Genomic DNA, 26,262 nt, shown 5'->3' with positions numbered 1-26,262 from the left:
TTACAGGAGGAAGCTACAGGGGCCTAAAACGTCATGTGGGCAAAAATTGTCGATTCAAATGTGCTTCCAGGCTCTTTTGAATCGACTGCAGTTTCACTGCAAAATCACAAAACCTTAACAAGTATATTTGGTCTAATTACCAGTGCAAAAAGTCTTAGTAGACAAACTAACTTACAAGTAACCATTTAGAGGAGCTTGTTTTAAGTCAATAATCCTTGAATATCAGTTCCTAAAACATGGAAAAAAATGTCTTGTTATATGTGAAATATTCTGCCAGGAGGAACTCAAACTTTTTCATCAATACTAAGGAGTTATTGACTTAAGACAAGCTCCCATTTTTCCAAAAAGTAGCTTTTAATTTAGTTCTGTCTTATTTCAAGTATACTACTAAAATGTTTCCACAAGGAACTACACCAAAAGTCATTCCTAGTGGATTTTGTGTTTTTGCACAAATTCAGTCCAAGGGCCACAAATGGCCCCCGGGCCGTACTTTGGACACCCCAGAGAAAAAGCTCTCAGACAGAAACTTTGTGGTCGGAGCATCAGAAGGACTCCTGCAGCTGCTGCTTTCCAAAATAAGAGCGTCAGTGAGGTGTTGCTTCTGTCAATCAGCCCAGTCTGAACTGAGGGGGGTCCAGGTGCTATAAATACACCTTCCAGCCCCCCGGGTTGACTGACAGCCACCATGTGGGGCACATATCTGAGAGCTGATAGCCCTGCTGCTGATTCCCTTAAAAAGCCATCAGCCTCTGGGACGCTCAGCAGCTATTCTGGGCCGTCTGCATCACCTCCAGCAGCAAGTGGCAGAAACCTTCATGGCTTCCGAAAACCCAAAGTCCATCCCAACAACTAAAACTCTGCCACTCACCTGTCAGTGCAAGGATGCCTGGGGGGCCCGCGGCAGGGCGGGGTGCAGGAAATCTAAAATCTTTATCCAGAAACGGGTCGGAAAGTCCAGAAGAGCAGCTGAGCGGCGCAGGAAGCCCTCAGAAAAAAACAAAACTACAGGCCGGCGCCGTGTAGTTCTGTTTTTCCTCCTGACAGCAGTCCCTCCAGCCGAGGCGTCCAGGCCGGGAACGCTGACTCTGCTCAGGGCTGCCCACCGACCGCCGGGGGCTTTATACGGCCCTGACATCACGCAGGGTCAGGCCTCTGATTGGTCGGAGCCGCAGGGGATCCTGGGAGGGATGGACACTTTATACAAGTCATTGCAGCAGCTGCTGCTCGGAAATCAAGAGATCAGTTCAAGAGAAATCTGCTTGATTCAGAGGAATCAGGGATCTATAGAGGAGGATTTATCTTGAACTCAGAAGATTCTCAGAATTCTGACTTTAATTTCAGAAGATTAGTCAGAATTTTGAGATTAAAGTCAGATTTCTGAAGAATATAAGAACAGTTTGCAGTGTCTTTGAAGTATGTGGATAAAATGTTGACTAGAATGTGCAAATAATTTTCTAACAACTTAACCTCCTGTTTGAGTTGTGATGCTTTTGCTTAGAAGGAACAATTTCTTGTTTATAAGCGCAAAGACAAGTTAATCATAAGACAGAACATAAGTTATAACAGAGCTTATAAAATGCATCTTATCTGCAGCTTTCTAGATAGAGACAAAATGTAAGTTTATGATGTGAATAAGAACTTGCTTGTGATTTAAACTATGTATATGTTTAATTACATCCCTAAAATAAAGCTAATTTACATTGTGAACCTTATTTTTAAGTTCATTAGTTAAGTATGTCAAGTATGGTACAACTAACATGGCTTGACTTGATTACAATAGTACCTTTGTTTCTTTATCAACTATTTGCTTAACCGTCTCCACGTCTATTAAAGGCCTTTCTGTCAAACTAGAACAGCGATCTGCAGAAACGCAAACACAAACACTAACTGTGTCAGTTTAAAACTGAATTTGTGGTATTTTAATGAAGGGTAATATAAAAATGACCAAAACAGACAAATAAGAAAACAGATTCATTTTTTCTTTCTTTGCTCTGTCCTTTCAAATCCCCCGGGGTGAGTGGCAGGTGACCTTCATACAGAACCAACCTATGGTTCTGCTGCAAGTTTCTTCCTGTTAAAGGGAAGTTTTTCCTCTCCACTGTCACCACATGGATCCTTTATATGAGGCATTGCTTTAGCTTTACCTAACTCTTAACCAATATTTGATAACTTCAGTTTTTTTTTTCTTGGAAAGTCTTCCTGTTAAAGTGAAGTTTTTCATCTCCAGTATCACCGCATATGGTGATGGAGAATAGTTTTGAGCTCATGGTTGAGAATTTAAGGCCTTGTCAACACTACATGGTGTATGGATGAAGAAGATATAGAAGACTATCAACAGTTTTTGTTGATATGGAGACTGAAGACACCAGATGGCTTCAGACTGGTAGACGGTATGGATATCAAGATGGTCGCTATGGAACAGGAGTCCAAACCAACCGGCAGGAAATGTGGTCTGCTACTTCCTGTAGCCACTGCTCAAGGCTCTGAAGCCATCGGATGAGTTCAAGGAAATTTGTGACGGAGTACAACGAAGCGATGGATCCATTCCAGGCACAAAGGTTGTTTCAGGAAAAACACGGTAGGCTGTGTGTTTGAAAGTTAGGAGTTTTGCTCTACAGCAACCAGAACAAATCTTGTATTCCGAGCGGCAGGCAGTGGCGCAACTATACATTATTCAGGTGGATGCGAAAACATAGATCGGCGCCCCCCCTCCCCCCGAGGGAAGGAACGTCAGGGTGAAGGAGCGACGCTCCCGCTTTCCCCCCCTCCCCCCCGAGGCGACGATACGTGAAAGGTAAAACTCGCTACATTTACCTCGTTATGTGCGCGAGGTGAAGGAGCGTAACACGCGCTGAAGTATATGGGAAAACGTCATCGGCGCGCCGCCCCGTCCAGACGGGGTTTTGGCGCCCCCTCTGGTGCTGCGCCCCTATGCGTTCCATACCCTGCATACTAAGAAGGTAGCGATGACAAAAAAAACAAGACCAATGACCCACAGGGCAAAAGCAATTCAGACACCTTGGCCCCCCCCCCCCGGTACCTGCACGTGTCATGTTGTCCTTCAGGGTCATCTTGTTTGCGTCTGATTTCACCCTTCATCGGCCCCCATGGCTCAGCGGAAAGGCTCTTCATCGGCATCCCCTCGCTGATGAATGACCTAGTGACCCGGACTCACCATTCTTCCTCAAGAAATTCTGCAGGTACTTTGTTGTTCAAGTGATATTTTCGTGTGGGTTTTCGGAAAGTGCCGATTAATTCTTAGTAGGTAAGTAGTAATAGTAGTTTTTTGGGGGGTTTTTACGTGTTGTATAAGACCTTAACGCCAATATTGCTAATGTCTGGTCTTTTTTTAAAAAAAATTGTAGCATTGTGATATTTGTCATTAAAGATCTTTTATGTGATGTTTGTTTAAAAGAGAAAAAGCCTGTAAGGAAACGGAATCAAGCTGATTGAAGGCAGCCATTTTAATACTGTCAGAACAGTGACGGTAGAGGAAGAACTAACGCCAAAGCGCCACCTATAGGCCTCTTTCCAGATCGACTTAATAAATCTTCCTGATTTTATTTTTCCCCTCTGTGGGCTGTCACCTTATCGTGGTGGAGGGGTTTAAGTGTCCCAGAGATCCTAGGAGCCGTCAGACTTCATGGCTCTGGTTGGGTCGGGTCTGCCGGGACAAACGGCTCCTAGGTGAGGGTTCGGACCAAGAGCAGCCCAAAGACGGCGTAGAACTTTAGACAGAAGTCAGGGTTTCCCCCAGTGTTTTATCAGCCTGGTCCTCCACCAGGCTATGGGTTGTTGGTTGTTTCAAATGGGGATTCTTCCACACTGGTGGCAGTAAAGACAGGTTTAGCTGAAGGTTTGAGGCATTGAACTGGCTGTGAGGGTTATGAACCAATTGAGCTGTCCCTTTAGTTTCACATGCTGTAATTTCTGGATTATGATGCCTCTGTGGTGCATCTGTGACTTTATGTAACATCATTTTTAACCCAAACACACAGCAAGCCACTGATGGGCGACCTAGCATCCATTTTGACTTGAGCAGGTATTTTGCTGGTAAGTGACATTCACAAGTGTGGCAATTTTATTCTGAGTTGTTAAAGGGTTTGACCTGAAACCTGCGTCTGTCTTGTTGTCCTTCTGGATCATCTTTTTTTCGTCTGATTTCTAACGATATGCATTGGAGATTAAATAAAAAAAATTAGGGACTGAACTGTTTTTTATATCTGTTGTTTTATAAATGGCGAATTTCCATGATTTTGTTTTAAACTAACCTGTTTAAACCAATGAAAAGCCTTGTTTGAGTCAAAAACGTATCATTTTATTATTCAGGAGCACAGAGAAGAATTTTTTTACGGCTCTTTTTAAATTAACGTCTCATTTAAACAGTAAAGAATCACCACAGATGTTGGCAATCAGAACTTATACAGCTGCTGCTGTGAGAAGAAATTGAGTTTGTGTTTAATTCCATTACAAGTGTATCTAATAACTATAAAATCAAGAGACTGGTCTTTCTGTCTTTTTTTTTTTCTCCAAAGTTTTTCATCATACTCCGTTTAATATTTTAAAGTACTACAAACATTTCAAACCAAATTACAACACATGAAAGCTTGGGTTTACAGTCAGTTTAAAATTATGAAAATGACACGTTTATAGAGGTCAAACAAGCTAAAATCAGATTGACCTTCAGCTCAGATTAAACTGATTCAGATAATATTTGATGCATCCAGCAGAAATAAAAAGGTCTGAGCATAACTGCTTAAGTCAGAGTAAAACCAGGTAGAGCAGCCACAGCAGGACACAGAGGGTCCCAAACCAGGTGTTCCAGTCCTCCATCATGTTGTCCAACGCCTCCAACATCAGCCATTTATTATCAGCACCACTGCTGCTTCCAGTCAACAGCTGTAAGTCCTGATCCTGGTCCTGGTTCTGGTCCTCTTCAAGTTTAAACCTGCAGTGACCATGACAAGAGGTCAGACAGCACAACAAGCAGCTGCTGCCCCTGATCACATGTGAGGGAGTGGAGGGTTATCTTCAGTCTGTTACTGTGTGCAAAACAAGCTCACTCTGTGAAAAGACAAACTGGTGTTTATATCGTTAAGTCTGTGAAAGATAAAGTCATAAACATTAAAAAGAGGCAAATTCAGGCAGTGATCATCTGCAGCAGTTTCACTAAATTCCATATATGCCGTATTAGGGTCAGTGTAGATTGAAAAAAAAGCAGTAAATTTATGTCAAAGAAATTCTAGAGTAAAAACAGAATATTTGAGCTTCAGAAGTTGGAACATTTTGATTATTTCACTCAATAACATGAGTCATGAACATCACATCAAGTCGACCAATAAATCAGAAATGGTTGTAATCGGCGGTGGGCACACCTTTGCTAATGCACTAATTGTGGAGTTCATTTTTTGCCTAGCACTCTAGCTAACTTTGAAAATGCTTAGTGCACTGGGCTCCCCTGAGCTAATTTTTCTGAATAAATTGAATACATTTTCTGAATAAATTAAATACATTTCTGAATAAAGTGCTAAATTACTTGGCTGTTTTTCAAACTTTAAGTAATTTAGTTTTGGTTGTTGACTTATGTGTGTTTTCTAACCGAATCCCTACTATGGTCGAACAGGGAAAATTAGTAACTGAGTTAGCAATAACAATAAAACTGAAACCAAATAATTGCATCCTGAAGCTACAGGTAGGTGTACAAAAGTAAAGTTTATCATGCTAAGAGAAATTTACTATGTTTGACTTTGTATCAACATGACTGAATTTAGCACTTTAGCATTAGCTTCTATTCAATATCTTAACGCTTTAGCATTAGCAGTCCTAATGTTTATGATTACTGCTTTACAGTAGTAATCAGTACATTTTAGCTTAGTAATTTAAACATTTTAGGTCGTGGTGCCCACCACTGGATGTAATAAAAATGATGATTATGACATTGTTTGTTACCACAGATGAAATTGCTGCTTGTTTTTGAGCGGAGTTATGAATAATCTGATGAAGCTTGAGTGTTACCATGGAGCTGGTTGTAAGCTACCCACCGAGTGAGCCTGGGCTCTGGGTTTCCCATCACCTCCACCTCTAACATCACTGGACTGCCCTCCATGACGGTGGCTTGAGACCAGGGCCTGGTGAACAAGGTGAGGCCAGATTCAGAGACTTTTCCCAAAGGAAGAGACTCTGATGAGGGCTGAGGAAGAGGAGGCCCCTGGATCTGGGGAGTAAGTCTGATCTCCTCCCGGATAGCCATAGGTTGACAAATATCAGGATCTTGAGATAGTGTTAGTACATGAGGTGTAGAATATGGAGATGTGCCATGCAGGTTAGCTTGATCAGGTGAAATGTGGGTCTGAGGTTCTGGGTGGGGAGGAGCCGGCTGGGCTGAACTGGGACTCATGCTGGAACCATGCACACACTGCTGGGTGTCCTGGAGAGGGAAGACTGTCTGAAGACCCTGTTTGCTGCAGCAGATACTGGTGTTGCTGATGGTTTTAGGCTGTGGAGGGTTTTGGATGAGGTCTTCAGGTGGATCTCTGGGACCTTGGTTTGACGTTTTGTTGGTCTGTGATCTGCCAGAAGGCAACGACTGGTTGAAGATGCTCTGGGTGACTGTGGCGGCTGTACTAATACTGCTGTCTTTAAGTGTTAAAGGTACATCCTGATCTGGTTCACTTCTGGTCTGCGAAAAGGTTGGATCTTGAGATGTTGAACTTTGGGGCTTTGTTGTAGAAGGTTCTAGAAGGTTATTATCTTGTGGTTGGGTTATGTCTTTATGGGGTATAGTGTCTGTAACACTGGACATGTGAGAAGACTCTTCAAACTTGGGGACTGGATCAGAGGAGGGATTGAATGTACTTTCCTGTGCAGAGTTGCTGCAGACCATTGGGTTGGTAGAATGATTGCCTGAAAAAGATGACTTGATGATAATGTTTTGCTGGGAAACTAAACTTGTGCTGATCTTAGTAAGACTGTCTTGTTGAGGTGTTCTTGAATTTTTGACAGACTTCATGTCATGATGGGTATGACTTGTACAATGATGAGATTCAAGTAATTCCCTCTTTTCAGGAAGGATACTGTTTGTTTTGGTGAAACTAGGATGGATGTTTAGAACCTCAGTCTCTCCTTTAGGAATGTTGTGATTGTGGAGACCTTTGTCTGAACCATTGAAGGACTGCGGATGAAGGCTTTGACTCAAATCCTGTGTAAGGGTTGTGCATGGACATCTCTGCTTTGGAGCGTTTTTAACTTTAGAGCAGCGTTTTTTGTTGTACCCATGGTCTGGGTTGTCCAGAGAGAGGTCAGAGGTAGACTCTTTGGTTTTCAGGATGGTGCACAGACTACTGGTAAAAAGTGTTGTAACAGGAACTGTGGATGGACTTGGGTTAAAGGATCTGGACTCTGACCTGAACCTGTGGTACAACAGAAACATTATCTTTCATCTGGAAGCATTAATGAAGTAGACCTTTGATCAAAGACCAGAGTGAATGTGGATCAAACAAACCTGGTCCTGCTGTGTAGTCTGACTGTAGGAGCTGGACAACTCTCCATCTGACTTGAGTCTTTATGTTGTGGGACAGAATCAGTACTAGTTGGTTCTGACTGGGCACAGCATTGGTGGCTGACCTGGCTGATGTGAACGCTATGAGAGCTAAAACAGAAACCCTCCTCCACATCTGACTGGAACATGTTGGACTCTGGAGTCTCAGCCAGCGGCGGCAAGGAAATGTCGTCAGGGGACGCACAATCGTACTCATCGTTGGAAAAACAATCCTCGGTCGTCACCTCTGGTTGATGGAGCTCCACATGTGGAGACGTTTCCTGGGTAAAAAAGAAAATAATTTAATGTTTTATAATATATTTGTGGAGACTGTTTTAAATAATGGTTAGGAAAATGCTCTGGATAAGTAATACAGAGGCATCTCAGCAGAACCACTGTAGCATAACATGACTATAAATACTGTAGATGTCTACCTTCAAGCCACAATTCTCTTTCTGTCTGAACAAAACTCCATTGTGTGATGCTTTATATTAAATACTTCAAGTTTACCTGAGCAATCAGGGCTTTTTGGTGATATATAGTAGCGTATCGTCAGCATAGTGGTGAATATTACTTCTGATTCTAACCTGTAGTGAACTTGAGCGACAGAAGTTTGAACTGATGTGTTGTTCCGCTCCTTCCATTTCCCTAAGAAACTCTTCCTGGTGATCAGGAAATGATGGGCTAATGACAGACTGAGAGGGTGGGGCTTGAGGCTCAGAAGCAGAAGTCTGTGATTGGTTGAGGGCAGCTTGAACCTGCCGCTTGGCATCCACAGGTGAGCTGATGGTGAGGATAGAAGTGAAGGAGGAGGTGAACTTCTCACTGTGTAACTCTCTGAGGTTAAAGACAGTAATGTGAGGCAACAGTTTAATAACACCAGTTTTAATAGTTTCAAACTGATGTTTCAATGATTTCTTTAAATGTCCAGTTTTTATTGATAATCTGAACATTAGAGACGTGAAACATTTTCAGTTTTTATTCCAAAACGTCTTTTTTCAACCAGCCTACCAATACTGAGGACATAAAGCTAATATAAATTATATTATTACAATAAACAGTTAAATCAGAAGAAACTGATCCACTTGGGTTTGTGAACATTCACAAAAAAAATTAATGTTTCATAATAATTTGGATTCAAGCCAAAAAGAAGAAGAACAAAGAAAATTTTATATAATCTACAGCATTATGTGTCCTACTAACCTGTTGGCTGTGGATCCGTTTACCGCCTGAGTCTTCTCTGACGGAGGCTTCCTATTGGCTGCAGCAGCCTCCTTTCTATCGTTCTCTGTGATCAGTTCGGGGGTGTGGCCTGTCTCTTTAAGTTCATGCTGGAAATAATTTTTTTTTTGTCAACATCATAAATCACACATTAATCACCTCTATATTTGAGTTATTTATCTTTACCATATCAGCAGCCTCCTGTGTGTTGCGGTTATCCTTCTGCTTCATCCTGCTCTTTTCCTCTGTCTTCTCCTGCTCTTCTGTCTGCCTCCCTTGTTTCCTCTCTCCTTCCTCCTCTACATCCTTATGCTGTTTCAGATTCTCCAGCTGAATTCAACATCCATCATAAAGAACAAAAGAAGGAGAAACATTATCGACTGTCGGATCTAAGTGGAATCTTTGAATGGAGTTTGTTCACCTTCAGTTTGGCCTCCAGCTCCATCAGTCCCTCACTCAGCTCTCTGATGGACTCCACCATCTCTGAGTGTTTACTGACCGTCTTCTCTATGTAACGCTGGCCCTCCTCCACCCCTGAAACACCAAAAATATTCAATTTAATTCCTTGTATGTTTCTTAAATTACACATATTTTTTAACACAACACAAGAACAGTGTGGTTCATAATAGTTTGAAATCTGAAAACAATAATACATTTTTTTAAGAATAAAAACTCAGTAGTATTTTCCACCCACCGTGCAGCCTGACAGCCAGCTCTGTGATTTGACTGATCCTCTCCTCCTGCTGAGGAACCGTCGGCCAAACAAACTTCTCAAACTGCCGGTAGAGAACGGAGACGGCTTCGGTGCTGCGGCACTCCAAGGAAAACTTCCCAACGCGAGCGATGGTGGCGCTCGCCTCCTCGCACCAGAAATGGTACTGTGGATGCAGAGCGACATGCAGCTGTACACCCTCTGATCGATCAAGTCATCAATGATCCCAATTGATCGCTGGCAGTGATACCTCCTCCATGGCCTGCTGCAGCTTGCACGTCATGTCCAGGGTTTTCTGGTGCTCACAGACGTTTCTCTCTAGCTGTCCCATCTGCCTCTGCAGCTCGTTGACGGCGTCCTCCAGCTGCCGGGCCATGCCCGTGTTTTTGACCTCCGATCCCAGCCGGGCCGTCACACCATGAACGCGCTTCCTGAGCCCCTGCAGGACCAGATGGACCACATTTGGTCAACTCAATATGACATCGACCACAAAGACAAAACGTTGAAGAAAAGAAAAGCAGTACAGAGTTCCTGAAAGTTTCACTTTAAATTTCCAGGCGAAACCATCAGAGAATCCTAGAAAAGGTTGAATTGTACTCCAGAGGTTCCCAACCTTTGGGAACGTAAAAAGGGAGTCTCTCTAATAGACACCTGCACCCTCTAATGGGTGGAGGGGCAACCGGGCTACAGTTCTGCTGTTTCAATTCTTGATTTTTGAGCTCTTTATAGAAACATTACCTTCTAAATGTTATAGTAAAGAAGAAGGAAAGGCAATACCTTTTCAGTGCCATAAAAAAGAAACTGGTTCCTCTAGTAATAAAACCTGAAAATCAGTAAGGCATTGAGCTTTGCTTTGAAGCGCTCATTGGACCAGGTGGGTCATATCAGGGTTAATTACCAGGTAAAACTCTGATGTACCTGCAGCTTCTCCTGGTAAACCTCCATCTGCTGCAGCTGGTTCCAGACTGCCTTCAAGTTCCTCGTTCGGTCGTTTCTCTTCAAGTAGTTGAACTTTGTGTTGCTGAAACGTTTTTTCAGCTCCTTAAAGGACTCGCGAAGCTAAACGTTAAAACAGAATGTCAAACAGAAGGTTGTGAACAGACTAAAACCTCATTGTCTCAGAATAATTTTGTGCAAAAAATGTAACGAACAAGATTTGTATAAACCATAGACAAACTAAGCAAGTCACCTTTAATATTCAGATTCATAATGGTGTTGTTTGTATTTGTTTTTATAAAATATGAAGGTCATCTTCTGCACTGATTAAGTCCAGGTTTCAGTTACAGGAGGTGATTTGTCCATAAAGGCGACAGCTGCGTTGAGCTCACAGGAATAATGTTACACCAAACAACAGTTCCTCTAAGGCACTATCTGCTCTATAAATAGATGATAAACACTGTTGTTAGTGCTGAAGCTCAAAGAAGAACCGTCACTTTCATTTAGAGCGTAAATGTCCAACAAGCTTGTTGAATGCTAGTTAAGAAGTTCATTGCTTGGTTGGAGAACCCACTGCATCCGATAGGGATGGGTGAGACTTTATCACAGCATTTTGTGGTATTTATTGAAATAATGAGAATTGACAATAAAATGTGTTTAATACTTCTTTAAAGTCTTTTTTCAAAACTTCCCATCTGTTAAGTCACAACTGACATGCACCACTACCAAGTAGTAACCAAAGCTGAGATCCAGCAGTTTATCGCTGTATAATGGCTGCTGGAGAAGACAAGTGTTTTACTTTTCAAAGATGTACGGTTGTATAATTGCGCATGTGTTTGCAACCATTTTCATATGAGTGTAAAGGCTGAGATGGGGGGCGTGTCCGGCAGCAGCTTATTTGGATTTAAAGTGACAAAGGCCATAAGACAGATAAAGTATCATCTAAGAATGATTTTGTGCAAAAAATGTAATGAACATGATTTGTGTAGACCTGACCTGTTTGGAAGCCTTTTAACGCTTTTCAAGACTTTGGATACTAAGTGGGAAAAAAAACCAACCTTTCTGCTACCTGTTAGATTTTGGTGCTGTAGACCAAGTTTATCTCAAATTAAACAGTTTGCAATCATCTTGTTTTTGTGTGCTCCTCTTGACAACTCAGAAATTACCAATATACCTTTTGGAGAAACTGTTGGTAGTTGTGGGTTATACTGAGTTCTCCTCTTCATTCAGGGGACTCAGGGGGTTCTGTGGTTTGTTTCTGCAGCTCCAGCCTCTTTGGTCTTTGATGGGATTATTTTTGGAGCAGAGGAACATTTCTGTCTCGGCTGGGAGGAGCGGAGGTGTCCGGTGTCTGATCTGTCAGCTGACGACAGCTGAGAGAGACGGAGCCGACTGTCAGCGGAACCGATTAAAACCAGCGGCTGGACGGGTTGCAGCGACAGGAAGAGGAGAAAGGAGGCTGGGGAAACCCGGGGTGAGTCAGAGGAAGGAGCTCCAATGGAGCAAGGAACAGGAGAAAGTAGCTAGGCGATTGTCAAATTTCTGAAGATTTAATTTTGGGTTTACACTGTGATGCCAAATTAAAACTTGGAAAATAAATATTCATGCCACACTTTTCAGATTTTCTGTATGAAATAATTTGAAAACTGTTACAGAGGAAGTCGTCACAACATGTTCGTACTGGTCAGGATTAGTGGCCAGTTTAATTCCTAAACACAGATTAATATGTGTTTGTGATAGCCAACATGTTGCACCAGGTGCATGATGGGAAATGCCTGTCGTCTGGCTGGCTGTATTTCAGGAGTCTCTCCTGTTACTGCACTGACCCAGTATCACCAGCAAACCATCAGACTGGTGAACATGTGTAAAAACCTTGAAACAGATTTTATTTGCAATTGAATAATCAAACAAAAAAAAAAACAAAAAAAACTTAGTTTATAATTCTAATTTTTGTAGCTTCTCTTCAATGTCTAGGAACCATTAACTGGTTTGCCACCTAAAGGTTTCCATGGGGTATAAATAGGATGCGACACTGAGGCACCAGTTCTCTGGGCCACTAACCTGGATGGTGACCCAAGTTTATCATTTCACTTTGTTCAGTGAGGACGATGGTAATGGAGGTAAAATCATCTCCAGAGCTGAGAATAACAGCAGAGACTGGCACTTGGTCACCATAGCAACCACTAATCGATATTGGGAAAACATGGGATTTTATTTGTAACTTCTTTAGACAGATAATAGTAAAACTGAGATTTAAGGTAATAATATTTCAGGATGGTTTAAATTTGGAGTATCTGTGATGCTGTGAGTCTGTTTGTCTTGCAAAAGCATGAGCTCTCTAACATATCAGGACATTTATAATACAAAAAAACGGAATATGATCAAATAAATATACATTTATTTTAAGGATTTTTAATGTGCACCCAACATTTTCCTATCATACAGATATTTCCTATAATCTTTATATAATGGTTGTTCAGATCTGCTTCACAGAAACGTGTTTAACTCTGATTTATGATTCAAACAGAACAAGGCTCCCAAACTCAACTAAACACTGCGATAAATCAACACGCATCAAAGAATATTCACATAGACGGAAAATGTTGTAGTTTTTTGTTGAAAGGCTAACAGTCTCACAATAAAATCCCAAAGATGACACAGTTTGACAGAGATGATTTAAATCTACAGAAAAACCTTGAAGTCGGTCACCTTAATTTAAAGTGAACCGATAGCAGCTGAAGAATTAATATTAATGATAATTTAAAGTTTCACCACTTCCTAGAAACAATTGATGAAAACTGATCAGAAAAAATTCATTGAGAAAATAAATTATGATGCAGTGAAAACAGTTTTAAGGGAAGTAATAAATTCCTGAGCTGAAATGTGTTTTTGAGCAATTATAAGATGATAATAAATATTAACACAGCTAAGTTTATAAGTAGGTAAAAAGCAGAAGTCGGATTTTAAATGAAGGCTAACATCAGCGCCCTCTGCTGGTCTCTTTGCTGATTGACAACTTGTTAAGAGCTCTCCTAAGTTCATAATTTGGATCTCTAGAGTTGAATCTCCAAAAATAACCAAAGCATAAATTTCTTCTGAACACATTTAGAAAATAGACAGATGGTTAGAAACATTCTGACCGATTTCAGATTAAAATGTTTGATTTCTGTGGTATTTTTGTTTGGATGTACTGCTGCTCGGCCTGCTGAGTTGAAACCTCACCTGGGTGATGTCTTCATGCAGCAGGTGAGTCAGCTGCTCCCTTTGGAGCTCCTCCTCACATTGAGCTGCTTTGTTCAGCCAGGACTCACAGAGAGAGTCCAGAGACCCCAAACGGATCTCTAGCTTGTTCACCTGGAAACCAGCCCAGCTCTGAAACACCAAGAGAACGTCGCTGATTGAAGTTTTCATCGTGTGATTCAGTAAAAACAGCAAACTATTCATTCATACGCTTTGTGAAACCGCAGTATGGATGTCCGTCTTCATAGTCGACGTGGTTCTAAGGAGGTTCTGGATCTGCTGCTGGGCCTCCTGTAATCGACTCAGCTCTTCTTCTTTGGACTCATGTAAACCAGTGCAACCAGTTAAAGGACTGGGAGGTTCTGACTGAAGCAGCAGCTCCAGCTGGACACAGAAAAATTAACATTAAAATTAGGCACAGCTCTCTGGAGTAAGTCGCCACAACATCTCGCTCCTACAATGAGCTCGGGAGACGTGCAGTTCCACCAGGTATTGGCTAATTATTGTTGGCTAATCTGAAGGCGGAAGCTTGGACCTGGTCCACACAGGCGTTTTTCACAGCTTAATGGTTGCCATGAAAATCACGGGGTTTCTCAAACATGCATGAAAGAATCAAGGCAACACTCAGGTATGTTTTAAATAAAGAAATAAGATGCTGTAAAGTAAAAAAAAAAAGTAAAGTTTATGTAATGCTGCCCCTTTAAATAAACATTTCTAACTCCATGTTATTATTTTTTATTCAATCTTTGTTAAAAAGGAGCTTTTTAAGATCCCGCAGGATGCTAACATTTCTTTTCTTCTCACCTGTTTGGCTGTGAGATGGAAGCTGCTGCTCTGGTTCAGGATCGACTCGCCTTGCTGTATTTTGTCCTTCACTGCTTGCTGTAGCTTCAGCAGCTCTGATAGATCCTCCTCCATCACTGCTCCTCCCAGCCGGGCCTGGACTCCCCTCAGGTTCTCCCAGCTCCTCACCGTATTTTCCACCTCAACATCCAGCTGCTGTGGAGAGAAGAGACCAAACGCCTCAGCATCAGACGGTTCCAGTCGGTCTCTAAACGTCCCAAAGATCTTTAGGTTCATCTGGTTCCAGTTTTAGAAGCAACTCACAGATGTTCAAATTCTTCTTCTTCATTTTATAATAAAGTAGATTTAATAATAATTTTTAAAATTATTTTTTAATCTAATAAATAAAAAAAATAAACAAAACATTAATAAAAAAAGAAAAAAAATATTGACATTTTAAAATATTTATCTTTATGAAACAAATACAAAGTAAAATTTTTTTAATCTATTTTTTATTTTCCCAAAGAAATTATTGTAAAACGAAACAAGCAACGTCTTTTACCGTCCCTTACTATTTATTTTATTTAGTTACATTTTAAAATGTTTTATTTATTTTTCATCTATGTAATAAAAACATATATAAACAATATTATTTTATTAACATTTTTATCTTATTTTATAAAAATAATGTGAATCAAACTGAAAAAATAAAAACCCATTCATGAAGCAGTTCTTACCCTGAAGTGTGGTCCTGCCTGTCTGAACTGCTCCAGCAGCCTGTTGGTCTGCGGCTCTGAACCCAGGTCCATGCTGGTACAAGAGTCTAGCAGCTCTGAGACACAGTTCAGGTCCTGCCGGGTCTGAAACAGCAGGTTCTGATATCAGAACCAGTTCTCTGCTAAACCCGCTAACAGACGGAGCTCCATACCTTCACCAGTCTCTCCTGGTATCCGCTCCTGAACTCCTCCTGTTGCTGCTGTGCCTCCGTCTGTTGTTGCTCACCGAGTCGGTTCTTTACCGATACCGGGTCCGACCCAGATCCAGAGATCTGGAAGATGCAGAAATGTACTTTTCAATGTATTTCCAGTTCCAGGGCTGGAATAATTAAACTGATTCTGGTTCTGATGGATCTACCCGAACCAGGGACTCACCTCTGGTGTTTTGGTCACTTCTGGTTCTGATCCGGGTTTTGCATCTGATTCACATCTTAGCGGCTCGTCTGACCTGAATTTGGATTTGGTTTCCATCATTTTGGATTCCTGGCTCTGGTTCCCTGCCTTCTCAGATCCAGATAGATGATTCAGATCCTCCCCCTGCTCTGATCTGGTTTGGTTCTTCTGGTCCAACCTGGATCCAGTTTGGAGGTTGGTGATCTCAGCTGAACTGGATTCAGGTTTCTCTGATCCAGATCCACGTTGCTGTATTGATGCAGATTTCAGAGGCGCCGTCTCTGATCCGGTTTCAGGGATGTTTTCTGGATTACATCTGAGCTCAAAGGTTCTGATCCCCTCTGGACCGGATCCAGTGGATCCGGGTTTTCCATCACACCCAGATGTGTGCTGCTGTTCTTCTGATCTAGACCTGGTTTTGAAAACTGGTCTGGGACTAGATATAAGTAGTTCTGATTGAATTTGGTTCTTTGGTTCTGATCTGAACCCAGTTTGAGATTCTCTGGAGTTTTGTGACTCCAGTTCTGTTTTCAGGTCAGGTTGTAGGTCTGAACTCTCACCCAAACTGGAGTCAGAAGGCAGGTTTCTGGACTTTTCTGATCTATTTTTAGTGATTCCTCCTGATCTGGATCCTGGATTCACATCAGGTTCACATATGTACAGCTCATCTAATCTGAACTTGGTTTTGAAAACGGTTGTAAAACTGAACTGTGGGTTTCTGGTCTCCTTTGTTTTGGACTCCAGCTGCTGTTTGTTGGTCTTTTCTGTTCCAGATTGAAGCTTTAGATCATTCTCCTGCTTTGATTCAGATCCTGGTTCTTCTGATCTGGGTTTTAGGTCTGATCTGGAATCAGATTGTGACCCAGATTCTGTCTTCAGCTTTGTGCTCTCAGATGAACTGGATTCAGACTGCAGGGTTCTGGCAGCCTCTGATCTGGTTTCAGTGGTTCCTCCTGAACTGGACTCTGATCTGGATTCCCGTTCGTCTTTAATTTCATCTAATTCGGACCCAGATTTCAGCTCTTTGAAATGATTTAATCTAGACTTGGAGTTTGGGTTGAACCAGGAATCTGGTTTTACATCTGGTTCTTGTTCAGACTCTTGAAATCTGGATTTCAGCTTTACAATGTCTGGATCCTCAGTCTGCTTGACAGGGTTTTGTTCTGAGGAGGATTTAATCTGGAAATCTGATCTGGATCCTGACTTCAACCCCAGATCTTTGGTTTGGTCTGATGTCGATCCAAACTGCAGGTTCTGGTTCAGTAGACTCTGGTTCTGTGGTAAAATAATAATAAAAACTGATCAGAAAAGTTGTGGGGAACAAAAGGAACAGCTGCTGATTCACAGGGAAAGATGCGACAAACAGTGGATTTTTGGAGTTATTTATCAGTGAAAGCAGATCTGCATCTGAAATCAAAGATTTAGGCTGTTTTCACACCTCATAGTCTGGTAGATTCAGGTCAATTTGAGACCACAATTGCAGTATTTGTTCCATTTTTAACTGGTGTGGTTCACTTTCACACTGCACCATGTCAAATGAACCAAACCCTTTAGTGGAACTAAACAGAATGCCCTGTGCTATAGTTTGCTTCCAGCTTTTGGAGCGCTGTGCGTTCAAACTGCACCAGAGTTCACTTCAACCAAAACGAGACAGAGGTTTTTAGTTGGACCAGAGTTTGATTAAAGCAGACTAAACAGGGCTGGTGAGAAATTAATGAACATTTCTTCTTTTTCTTCCAGTTTTTCACAGGTTAAAACATGAATTCTGCAGAAATCAGCTGACAGAACATCAAAAGGAAGTGAACTGATTTATAACGATCAATAAAAACAAAAGTGATGATCTAACATCAAGACTTGCTTTTGCTTTGGACTCTTCCCTCGTGTTGAGAACCACTTCTGCCTGCTGCAGCTGCAGTCTGAAAGCCTGGTCGGCCCTCCGCCTTCGGTCCTGCAGGTCCTCCACCAGTTGCTCCAGTCTCAGCACTGGGCCTCTGCTGTACTGGGGACTCTGGGGAGAAGCATCAACATCAGTGAGATCAAACAGCAAACTGAGAAAATGGCTGATTCATTCTGTGTCTTGTTGGCTGATAAATGACAACATGGTGATCAAAAGACATCCTGCAAACAGTACTGTTGAACTCTGACCTCCTCCACATCTTCTTCATCACCCTGCAGTACTCTTCCTCTCCTCTGGAGGGCCTCGGTCCTCTGCAGCTGTCTGAGTCTTTGCAGCAGGATGCTGCTGCTGGTTAAAACCTGCAGCGACTTTCCCAGAAGATCTGCAGGTCAACATAGAAATCATCATCATCTCTGTCAAAAATAAACCAGATTAATCTGTTAAAACAACTAAAGTTGCTTTACTAGACATTTATCAACACTTGAAGCTACAAAAACATCAAATTAGATGTCAGAAATAATACCTAATCGAGTCACGTTTTCAGATTAGTAAAACTAACATGAGCTCTGATACCTTTCCTCATGAAGTCATAGGAGACCTGAACATCATTCAGTTTGTCTTCATTTTTAATCTGGAGATCCTCTAATCCTTCGATGCCAATGGCAAACTGCAGACAGAGAGAAGCACAGGAGTCAGACAGGTATAAACCTTATTATTTATGTTTTGGTTTATTTTCAGAACGAATATCAAATCACTATTCGATTAGATGAAGAGAAAGGGGTCTGAGAATGGAGCCCTGTGGGACTTAAAAGAAAAGGGTGTAAAAATAATGTACAGAATAGAAACTGTCAGCAGAAAAATAATTAGCTTTTATGTGAATTAATCCATCAAAAAACAGTGGGGATAAGGAAAAGGGTTTGTTTTTGTTGTTTTTGGTTCAAATCTGTTAGCTTGTCTGATTGAGATATTAGTGATGAGTCATTTCCCCCATAATTGGTGTAATTATCTGAAAAATAATTACATCAGCAATGCTTATTCTCATCCAAGTCAGAGAAGTCTGTGCTGGAAGAAGTGGTTCCTGTTGTCAGAACATTGAGTTTGGATGTGATAATAAAATCCTAAAAAATAATATTACTTTCAAAACTCATTCAAATGCCTCATTTTTCATGTTTCATTTAATGTCTGAAACTTCTCAAACAATGCCTATGGAAAATAAATCACTATATGATGTGACATATAAACAATAAAAAGAAAGAAATGCTTTCATTAGCTTTAGCTTTTTAAATTCAGCTGCATGTTTTTACAGTTTAAATGCTACCCATGTTGACCTTAGTGAACAGCAGAGCAGTAAAACGATCTAATCTCCAGGATTATTCCAGCTGTCCAGGCTTTCCTGATTATCTGTGGCTGCAAAATGTTCCAGACAGCAGCAGGTGTTTCTGGTGAAAAGGTGTGCAGCCAGCCAATGAAAGCAGTTCAGAACCAAAACCGGTTCAGGACGGAGGAATGTGTGACTGAACCAAACGACCTTCAGCCCTGCTGGCTAACTGCAGAGGAAGGTCACAGTATCTGAAGTTTTCACCCCCTCAAAGACGTCTTCTGTTTCTGTGAGGACTTTTGTTACATTAAACTGAAAGATATGAGTAAAAATAAAATGCAATTTTTATATAATTATTTAATTAAGCAAAAAAGAAAAGATACGTAAACTAAATTAAAGAAAAAACTGCAGTTAAAGACATTAAAGGCAACTCTCTGTTCTTATTTTCTAACATTATTCCTGATGTCTAATGGAGCATATTTTAATGTTTTCAGCACATTGTGAGCCTTGTTTTTTTTTAGTTTTTTTTAGTTACTGTCTCTATAAGACCCTCCTCTTCATCCCTCTTCACCTCCATCGCTTGGCAGAAGAAATCTGAAGCCTGCTTCAGGACGTCCAGTCGTCTCTCCAGCAGTCGGAGAAGCAGCGACCATCCCTCCCTCAGAGAAGCCTTCATCGCCTCAGTCAACTCCTCCTCTTCCTTCTGCTTCCTCCTTCCATCCCTCCTCCTCATCCTCAGTTTCTCCTGGTGTTTCTTTTCCACCATAGTCAACACTTCAGGCTCATGCTTCTGCAATAACATATTAACATATCAATAGATAGTAGGAATGTTAACAAGTAATTATTGATTAATGGTTTACTATATTAAAATTAGTCCTAATTCCTTAACTAATAACCTCCGTTTTTAGATTTTAATGCTGTAGTTTGACCGCCATCCAGCAGAGGGCACCGCTGGTCATCATTAACCGGAGCCGTTCTTAGAAAGAAATAAAGATGGCGGCCAGACTAGAACAGCAGAGACAGGTGTGCGTTCAAAATGCACTTAATACGGTTGACTAAAAACTTACTTATGTGATAGGAAAGTGAGGATATGTGATGAAAGATAAGCGGAGAGAATAATAGAGAGAAATTGTAACACAATAAGGAAAAACAACATGATGCTAAAAGCGAGGTTGATTTTAAGGGCTGTTGTGAGTCAATGCACTTCATGGAGCGAAGTTTTAACGTTAATTCAAGGAACAGATGGTACTCCTGTATTAATATCTCTCTGTTTATGGGAAATAAAGTCTTTTCTCTGATTTCATTCTTTTCAAGTTTCACTTTTCTATCCAGAGATCTAAGAGGTTCTTGTTTTGATTTACTTTATATATATATTTTTAGGATTAATAAGGTGAGAAAACTACAAATTTGTTTATTGAGTCAGTATTTCGTACAACTGATACAAAATATTAACATTCAACAATATGCTTTATAAAAATTCAGCATATTATGAAGAATTTTGCCCTTTTGTGTAAAAAACGGTCGACACCCTCTTGATCACAGAGAAAATTCAGGTTTTTAAGAAATGGCCATTTATCAATTAATCATTAGTCGATGTATAAAACCAATCAACTTTAGATTAACTCATTAATCGATAACTTTTATCCCCATTAGAAAGGCAGAGCGCCTTGATCAGAGAGTGTGAGTCCTTGTGGACCTGAAGTTTCTCCAGCAGCTGCTGCTGCTCCTGGATCAGGATGTGGTTTTCCTCCTGGTCCGATCCGATCTCACAGAGTCCTGGCTGGAACTGGACCAGCTGGAGGTGGATCAGAGAGCCGCTCTGCAAACACAAGCCAGAGACATTTTATTCATGACTAGTGTCAACTTCTTCTTTAGCTTAATACTGACTGTTGCCTAGCCTAATAAAATCCCAAAAAAATATATCATACGGTCCAAATGAGAACCAAAAAACAAAGAAATGTTTTCAATGTTTGTTCTTAATGTCAAATAAAAAATTAAGAATTTATTAATCTACATGTTTCATTTTATATTGAAACTGTTTAGCAAGTTATTCGACGTTGATATAATTTTTATCTGTAGTTTGATTTCAAAGTTTTTGATTAAAAAAAAGAAAATCAGGAAAAACTCTATCCTGTTTCTCTTTAAATCTCCATCTGACCTTACAGTTAGAAACCCAGGCAGAGAGATAGATGTTGGAGTAGGGGATGTGATCCATGTGCACGATGGGATAGAGTTGGATTGAACTTCCTCTTTCTCTGCTCTCCATCCAAGAAGCCTTCTTTTCAACACTTCTGGGATTTAGTGTCATAGTTCAAATATATTTGAACTTTTGAGATGATTATTGACTGCTTGTTGCCACGGTTACACTAAAAATCATAACAACTGTCTGAAAGTTAGAAAGTAAGAGCAAAAACTCTTCCAGCTAAACAGCATCCAAAACCAGTGGGAATCCAAACATGCAATCAGTCAGCTAACCAGTGGTGATCCCAGGGGGGGGCCAAGGGAGCCAAGGTCCCCTCTTGAAAAGTGCTTATGCCCCCCAAAGAATCATGTTAACTTTATAGAAATACATACAAAGTTGTCTTATTAACTCAAGAAATAAATGTAAAACCTAGTAAATAAACAAATAAATAATACAATTATATAATTTAAAAAAACATCTAGCTGTGGGCCCTTAAAATAAAATAAAAAAATCTATGAACAAAAGTTTAATTAAAGGACAAATCAGAACTAACAGAGCTACTCCAACATGTTGCCATTATGAACAGAGAACAATAAATCAGAAATCAGATCTTTTTGTTGCGAGGCCATAGAAATATTTTATGTATGGATCAGAAATCGGTGTCAATATGAAGCTTTATCAGCTGTGAATCTGAGAAGCTGCGGTCTGACTCTGAATCTCTGCACGAGTGTTTGTGTTGGAGCATTCCTCCCTTGATACGGTATCTCTGGCATGTCGTCCAAAAAAAGACACATGGAGATGGTGTTAACACACACACACACACACATGCACGCACGCACGCACGCACACACACACACACACACACACACACACACACACACACACACACACACACACACACACACGCACACACAGCTGACCTGGAGCTAAAACAGGAAGTGGCAAGTGGAGCGACAGCGTTAGTCTACATGACCTCCACAGGGACCCAGAGAAAACAACCTTTGAGCTAATGGCTTTAATGTCAGAAACTCATTTTTAATTGTTTAAAATATTATAAACTAAAACATCTCATCAGTTAACAGATTTTAAAATTTAAACCCCCCACTAAAAGAAGTTTCAGTTCTCAGTAAAATAATATATTCTGTCAGCTAAAGACTTTATTTAATGCTTTGTCAGATAAAATGTTTTAATGTTTAAACAAACCAACAAAAACTGTTTTGTATCATTTCATTTAAAGCAAAACGCTTTCAGTCTTGCTTTAATTCTCTAAACTCTGCTCTAAAATGATTTATCAGCAAATATATTTTTAATTATCTAAATTCACAGCCTGACAGCCAATAGATTTTAACATTTAAAACTGTGAGTCAGCCAGATGCTTTATTTAACTCGGATCTAAAAACACTCTGCAGGCTAACAGATTTAAGGTGGACTGGTCTGTCAGCTAATAGTTTTATTTTATAAAAATAACCAAACTAATTCAGGCTTTCAGGAAATGTGCTTATAGTTTGTACCAAGAGGCTTATGGTCATTCAGCTAATGAGTTTAATGTTTTAAAGCTTGAGCTAACGTGACTTTTCAGACAACAGTATTAATATTTAGAAATCAAAATCAGCAAGAATATTCAAGTTTTTCCTTCTTCCCTTTTTTATATTTTAATACTAGAGTTATAGTCAGTCAGCTTACAACTGAATTCACAAGAAACATGTAATATTGATCAATTACCCATAGGTTGTTTTCAAGCCTGTTTGTCAACTAATTGTTATTATTTTCCACTTAAAACTACTGAAAATAATAAAATAACATTTTAAAACAGAAATGTGGGCTTAATGAAAAGTAAGAACTGTTGAAGGTTATTTTAATCTGACAAACGAGCCTCAGTGGAACAAATGTTATTTATTGAGTATGACTGTGTTTTATACTGTGGAGTTTATAGTCATAGTTTATGAATTTTGTGTTTTAAAAGCTCAACATTTTTATCCTTTAAGTTTGTTACTTCACAGTCTGTTAATATGATTAAAACTTTAAACTCATATTAACTGTAACCTAAGAAAGTGAATGATTAGTAACACACCTTCAGATATAATTTGTCCAATTATTTTGATTTTGGAAACATTAGATGAAGGTTTTTCTCCCTGATTTGTTGTATTTTAACTCGTCTCTGTATATAAATTAAAGAACATTAATTGGACCATGAATGTCTGTATTTCTGTTACCTGGAGGACAGAAGCAACAATCTGGGTCTGGCCGGCCTGGATGGCGATGGAGCTCAGAGTCGTGAAGGACGCTTTGCTGCTGCTGTCCTCTTGTCTCTGACGTCCACATGTCTCTTCATTTTCTTCAGTTTTCTCAGTCGTCATGGGGAAACACTGAAACCACTCTGTTGCTAGTTGAAGAGAATAAAAATATTCTTCTTTTTCTCCTTGGATTCCTGTTAGTTTGTACTTCAAACGTCCATCCTCGTTTCTTGTTTTTGCTCCAGTATTTGCAGTCTGCAGTTGAAGTCGGACTAAACCAGAACCAGTTTCCCAGTATCTCTGGTTCTTGGTTGGTTTTTAAACTCTGTTGCCAGAATCTCCTACAGAAATACACAGAATAAGAATCTTAAAAAGTAAAAGATGCACTGATTTTGTGGGAAATTGTTTAAAAAATAATAATTAAAATTTCAGGACTGCTTCCTGCTGCTTTAGTTTGTGAAATGATGTTCCCACAAACATGTTAGAAAGTTCTGGAACTTTCTAACAGACCAAAATCAACCTTCCTGCCGCAGAAAAAAGAGGTGATGATTTCTAATGTTTTTAAGCATAGCAAAATCTGATGAAAGTATAAGCAGCTAACGAGACACTACACACTTACCAACAGAGGAAGCAATGAAATAATGTGAAAATTCAGAGCAGAAAATCAGTTCCAGGTCATGTTTTAACATATTTAACCTGTTTTGGGCTCAATATATGTGCATTCCCATCTGCACATATATTCCTCTGAGAATTACTTCCCAAAAAGTCAAACACATCGAGATCAATCACAGGAATCCTGCAAGATCTCAAAAAGTTAAAACATCTTCAGTTTTAGACTTAAATAAAATCAGACTTCATTCAAGCTTTTAGTTGGTTTTCATGCCAGCTGGACTGAGCTACTATGGCCAGGTGTCCAGCATCAGTTACCATGGTGACAGAGCTCAGAGGAAGTAAAGCAGCATCCTGTTGGAAATGAAGTCGCCTCTCTAATAACAATAACGCAATAAAATCTGTTTTTCTGAAAAAATATTAACGACATAAAATAAAAACTGATTATTACGTAGCAACATTTATCCTAATCTCACTTTTAACTATATTTGTTTAACATTAATAATCCCACAGATCTATTTTACAGGCCTGCAGCTGGTGTCATTTATTACATGTAAACGAGATTCCAGTTAATTATCACTGAGATCTGCTTACAGCTGCTGGAGCCGGAACTGAACGCAACAAACCCAAAACTTTAAACAGTCAGAGGCCTGAAACCCACGCAGAACACATGGAACACGGTACCTGAGGCTCGGTGCTGCCGGTCCAAACGCTTTCTGGCTGCAAGTGGAACCGGAGCGGTGCGAGGGGAAGCGCGGCTGGAACAGCGAGGAGGGGCGGCGGAGGTAAAAATAGACGAGGATTATCAGCGAGCTGAGTGACAGAGAGACATCTGCCTTCCATAAACAAACACTGCGCTCTCTGACACACACACACACACACACACACACACACACACACACACACACACACACACACACACACACACACACACACACACACACACACACACACAGAAAACACGCTGTAAACACATCAACGCACAATGAAGACATGAGGAACCAGAACAGAACTCTACGGACTTGCAATAGGGTCACGAAGAAAAAAATATAATAATACTGACTTTTAAAATAAGAATTCCGCGGCTGCGTATTAGGACCAATGTTAATAGAAAAAATAGGACTGAATCTCCGTTAAAAAAAACTCTGACATTTGTAAGAAAAAACTTAGAAATGTTATTAATACAAGACATTTTCTAGAGAAAACACGGACATTTCTGAATTTGAAAGATCAAAATGTTGCTAGGAAAAACTCAAAATTTGAGATTAATCTGTTATTTTTCTAGTACAAAAAACGTGGAAATTTCTGAGTTTGAAAAGTTAAAAATATTCTGAGTTCCAAACTTGGAAACTCTGAAATTTCCAACTTTTTTTCTAGAAAATATCTGAGATCAGTATTTCAAAAATCCTTTGGCAGAAATATACTTTTAAAAATCTGTAATAGGCGTACTACAATGATGTAGAATTCTGATCCATTATGATTTTAATCTCAGGCTCAAATGTATTAAAATTGTTTACACACAAAATCTAGTAAATCTACAAAAAAGATTTTGGGACTGGATTTCATGGGGGACAAAGTGCAGGTTCACAAAATATATAAAATAGAAAGTTCATTATGTGATCATTTTCATGTGGTAATAATTGCCATACACCTAAGAATGGCTTTTTAAAATCTGAATTCTGAGATGAAAAGCCCGAATTCTTTTTGCTTTTTGGCCTCAATGCTCTTCCGTAGGACTCTGTGTCTAAGACCAACAGACATGAACCAGCTGCAGCTGCTGGCATGAGGTTAGGCTCTGCTCTCAGGTGGAGCTTCTCTTTTCACTCGGATGATTCACGATGCAGGAAACTGGAAACAAAACAAAAATGTTCTGTGTTGTTGGGACTGGGACAGATGTTTCCAGCTGCAGACAAAAAACAGGTTTGCATCAAACGTTTGGGTCTGTGCTGCAGAGGAAGCTGCAGTTTGAGATTGTTCAATCATCCATGGTCACATTCAGCTGATAAAACAGATTTTAAAGCATTACAAAAGAAAAACAAATAAGAAACCCACTATTAAGTCAGAATATTATAAATTACCACATGTAGGTTAAAGATGTGGACAAAACTGTTGATATAATTTAGGAAAAGCAAAATATTGGTTTGGGATTTTAGGACAACAGAATAGTTTTAATTAAAGCTGGATAAACATGATAATGGGATCCTGAACTTAGCATTTTTTTTTGAGTATGAGGAACTGAATCAGAACATGAGTCGGTGCGATGCTGAACAGTGGTCACCATGAATGGACCAGAACAAGAGGAACCATTGTTTACTGAAACCAATATCTACTGAGGGAAACTAAACCAGTTGAGAACTGGGAGCTTCAGACCTGGATGAGGACTGGACCCAGTTTGGTGGTGAAGTCTGCAGACTTCCTGAATGA

At 40.1% G+C, this 26,262-nt stretch overlaps 2 protein-coding genes and 1 long non-coding RNA gene across 28 annotated transcripts in view; 1 reads left to right on the top strand and 2 right to left on the bottom strand.

The window, feature by feature from the left end:
* Positions 1–1,107, bottom strand: part of ttn.2 (titin, tandem duplicate 2) — a 214,487-nt gene extending 213,380 nt beyond the window's left edge. For all 23 annotated transcript variants that reach the window (XM_081604655.1, XM_081604668.1, XM_081604665.1 and 20 more), the window contains exon 1: positions 869–1,107. The gene's annotated coding sequence lies outside the window, so the exon portion shown is untranslated. The remainder of the gene's footprint in view (positions 1–868) is intronic.
* A 3,222-nt stretch (positions 1,108–4,329) lies between these two features.
* Positions 4,330–26,233, bottom strand: ccdc141 (coiled-coil domain containing 141). Of its 4 annotated transcripts, none has more exons than XM_081604649.1 (23): positions 24,523–26,233; positions 23,209–23,570; positions 20,510–20,632; positions 19,385–19,603; positions 18,069–18,162; positions 17,744–17,877; positions 17,445–17,606; positions 15,581–16,873; positions 15,358–15,477; positions 15,167–15,289; positions 14,451–14,645; positions 13,857–14,030; positions 13,629–13,778; positions 10,389–10,529; positions 9,721–9,909; positions 9,453–9,636; positions 9,180–9,292; positions 8,945–9,088; positions 8,741–8,868; positions 8,125–8,374; positions 7,502–7,818; positions 6,042–7,409; positions 4,330–4,948 (listed from the first exon to the last, which is right to left on the bottom strand). In XM_081604649.1, exons 2-23 carry the CDS (start codon positions 23,350–23,352, stop codon positions 4,762–4,764), a joined length of 5,952 nt encoding a protein of 1,983 aa, XP_081460775.1. In that variant the 5' UTR covers positions 23,353–23,570; positions 24,523–26,233; the 3' UTR covers positions 4,330–4,761. The 4 variants fall into 4 exon arrangements, with proteins under 4 accessions (XP_081460775.1, XP_081460777.1, XP_081460776.1 ...); XM_081604651.1 differs by having other exon boundaries at positions 4,331–4,948; positions 8,125–8,320; XM_081604650.1 differs by having other exon boundaries at positions 4,331–4,948; positions 17,457–17,606.
* On the top strand, positions 14,640–17,949 carry LOC145550877 (uncharacterized). Its single transcript, XR_014086658.1, has 2 exons — positions 14,640–14,720; positions 17,339–17,949. It is a non-coding gene; the product is annotated as an uncharacterized LOC145550877 (long non-coding RNA).
* Positions 26,234–26,262: the final 29 nt, after the last annotated feature.

Source organism: Poecilia reticulata, chromosome 2, assembly GCF_904066995.2.
Source record: "Poecilia reticulata chromosome 2, P_reticulata-male-v2, whole genome shotgun sequence".
NCBI classification, from domain to species: domain Eukaryota; kingdom Metazoa; phylum Chordata; class Actinopteri; order Cyprinodontiformes; family Poeciliidae; genus Poecilia; species Poecilia reticulata.
The sequence above is the reverse complement of the archived record's forward strand: the minus strand, read 5'-3'. Positions and strand labels throughout refer to the sequence as shown.

Coding starts and splice junctions, on each gene's coding strand:
- ccdc141 (XM_081604649.1), bottom strand. CDS start 23,352: ATGACGACTGAGAAAACTGAAGAAAATGAAGAGACATGTGGACGTCAG. Junction 15,478..15,580: donor AAGTGACCAAAACACCAGAG/GTGAGTCCCTGG, acceptor TGCATCTTCCAG/ATCTCTGGATCTGGGTCGGA. Junction 15,290..15,357: donor ACCAGGAGAGACTGGTGAAG/GTATGGAGCTCC, acceptor CTGCTGTTTCAG/ACCCGGCAGGACCTGAACTG.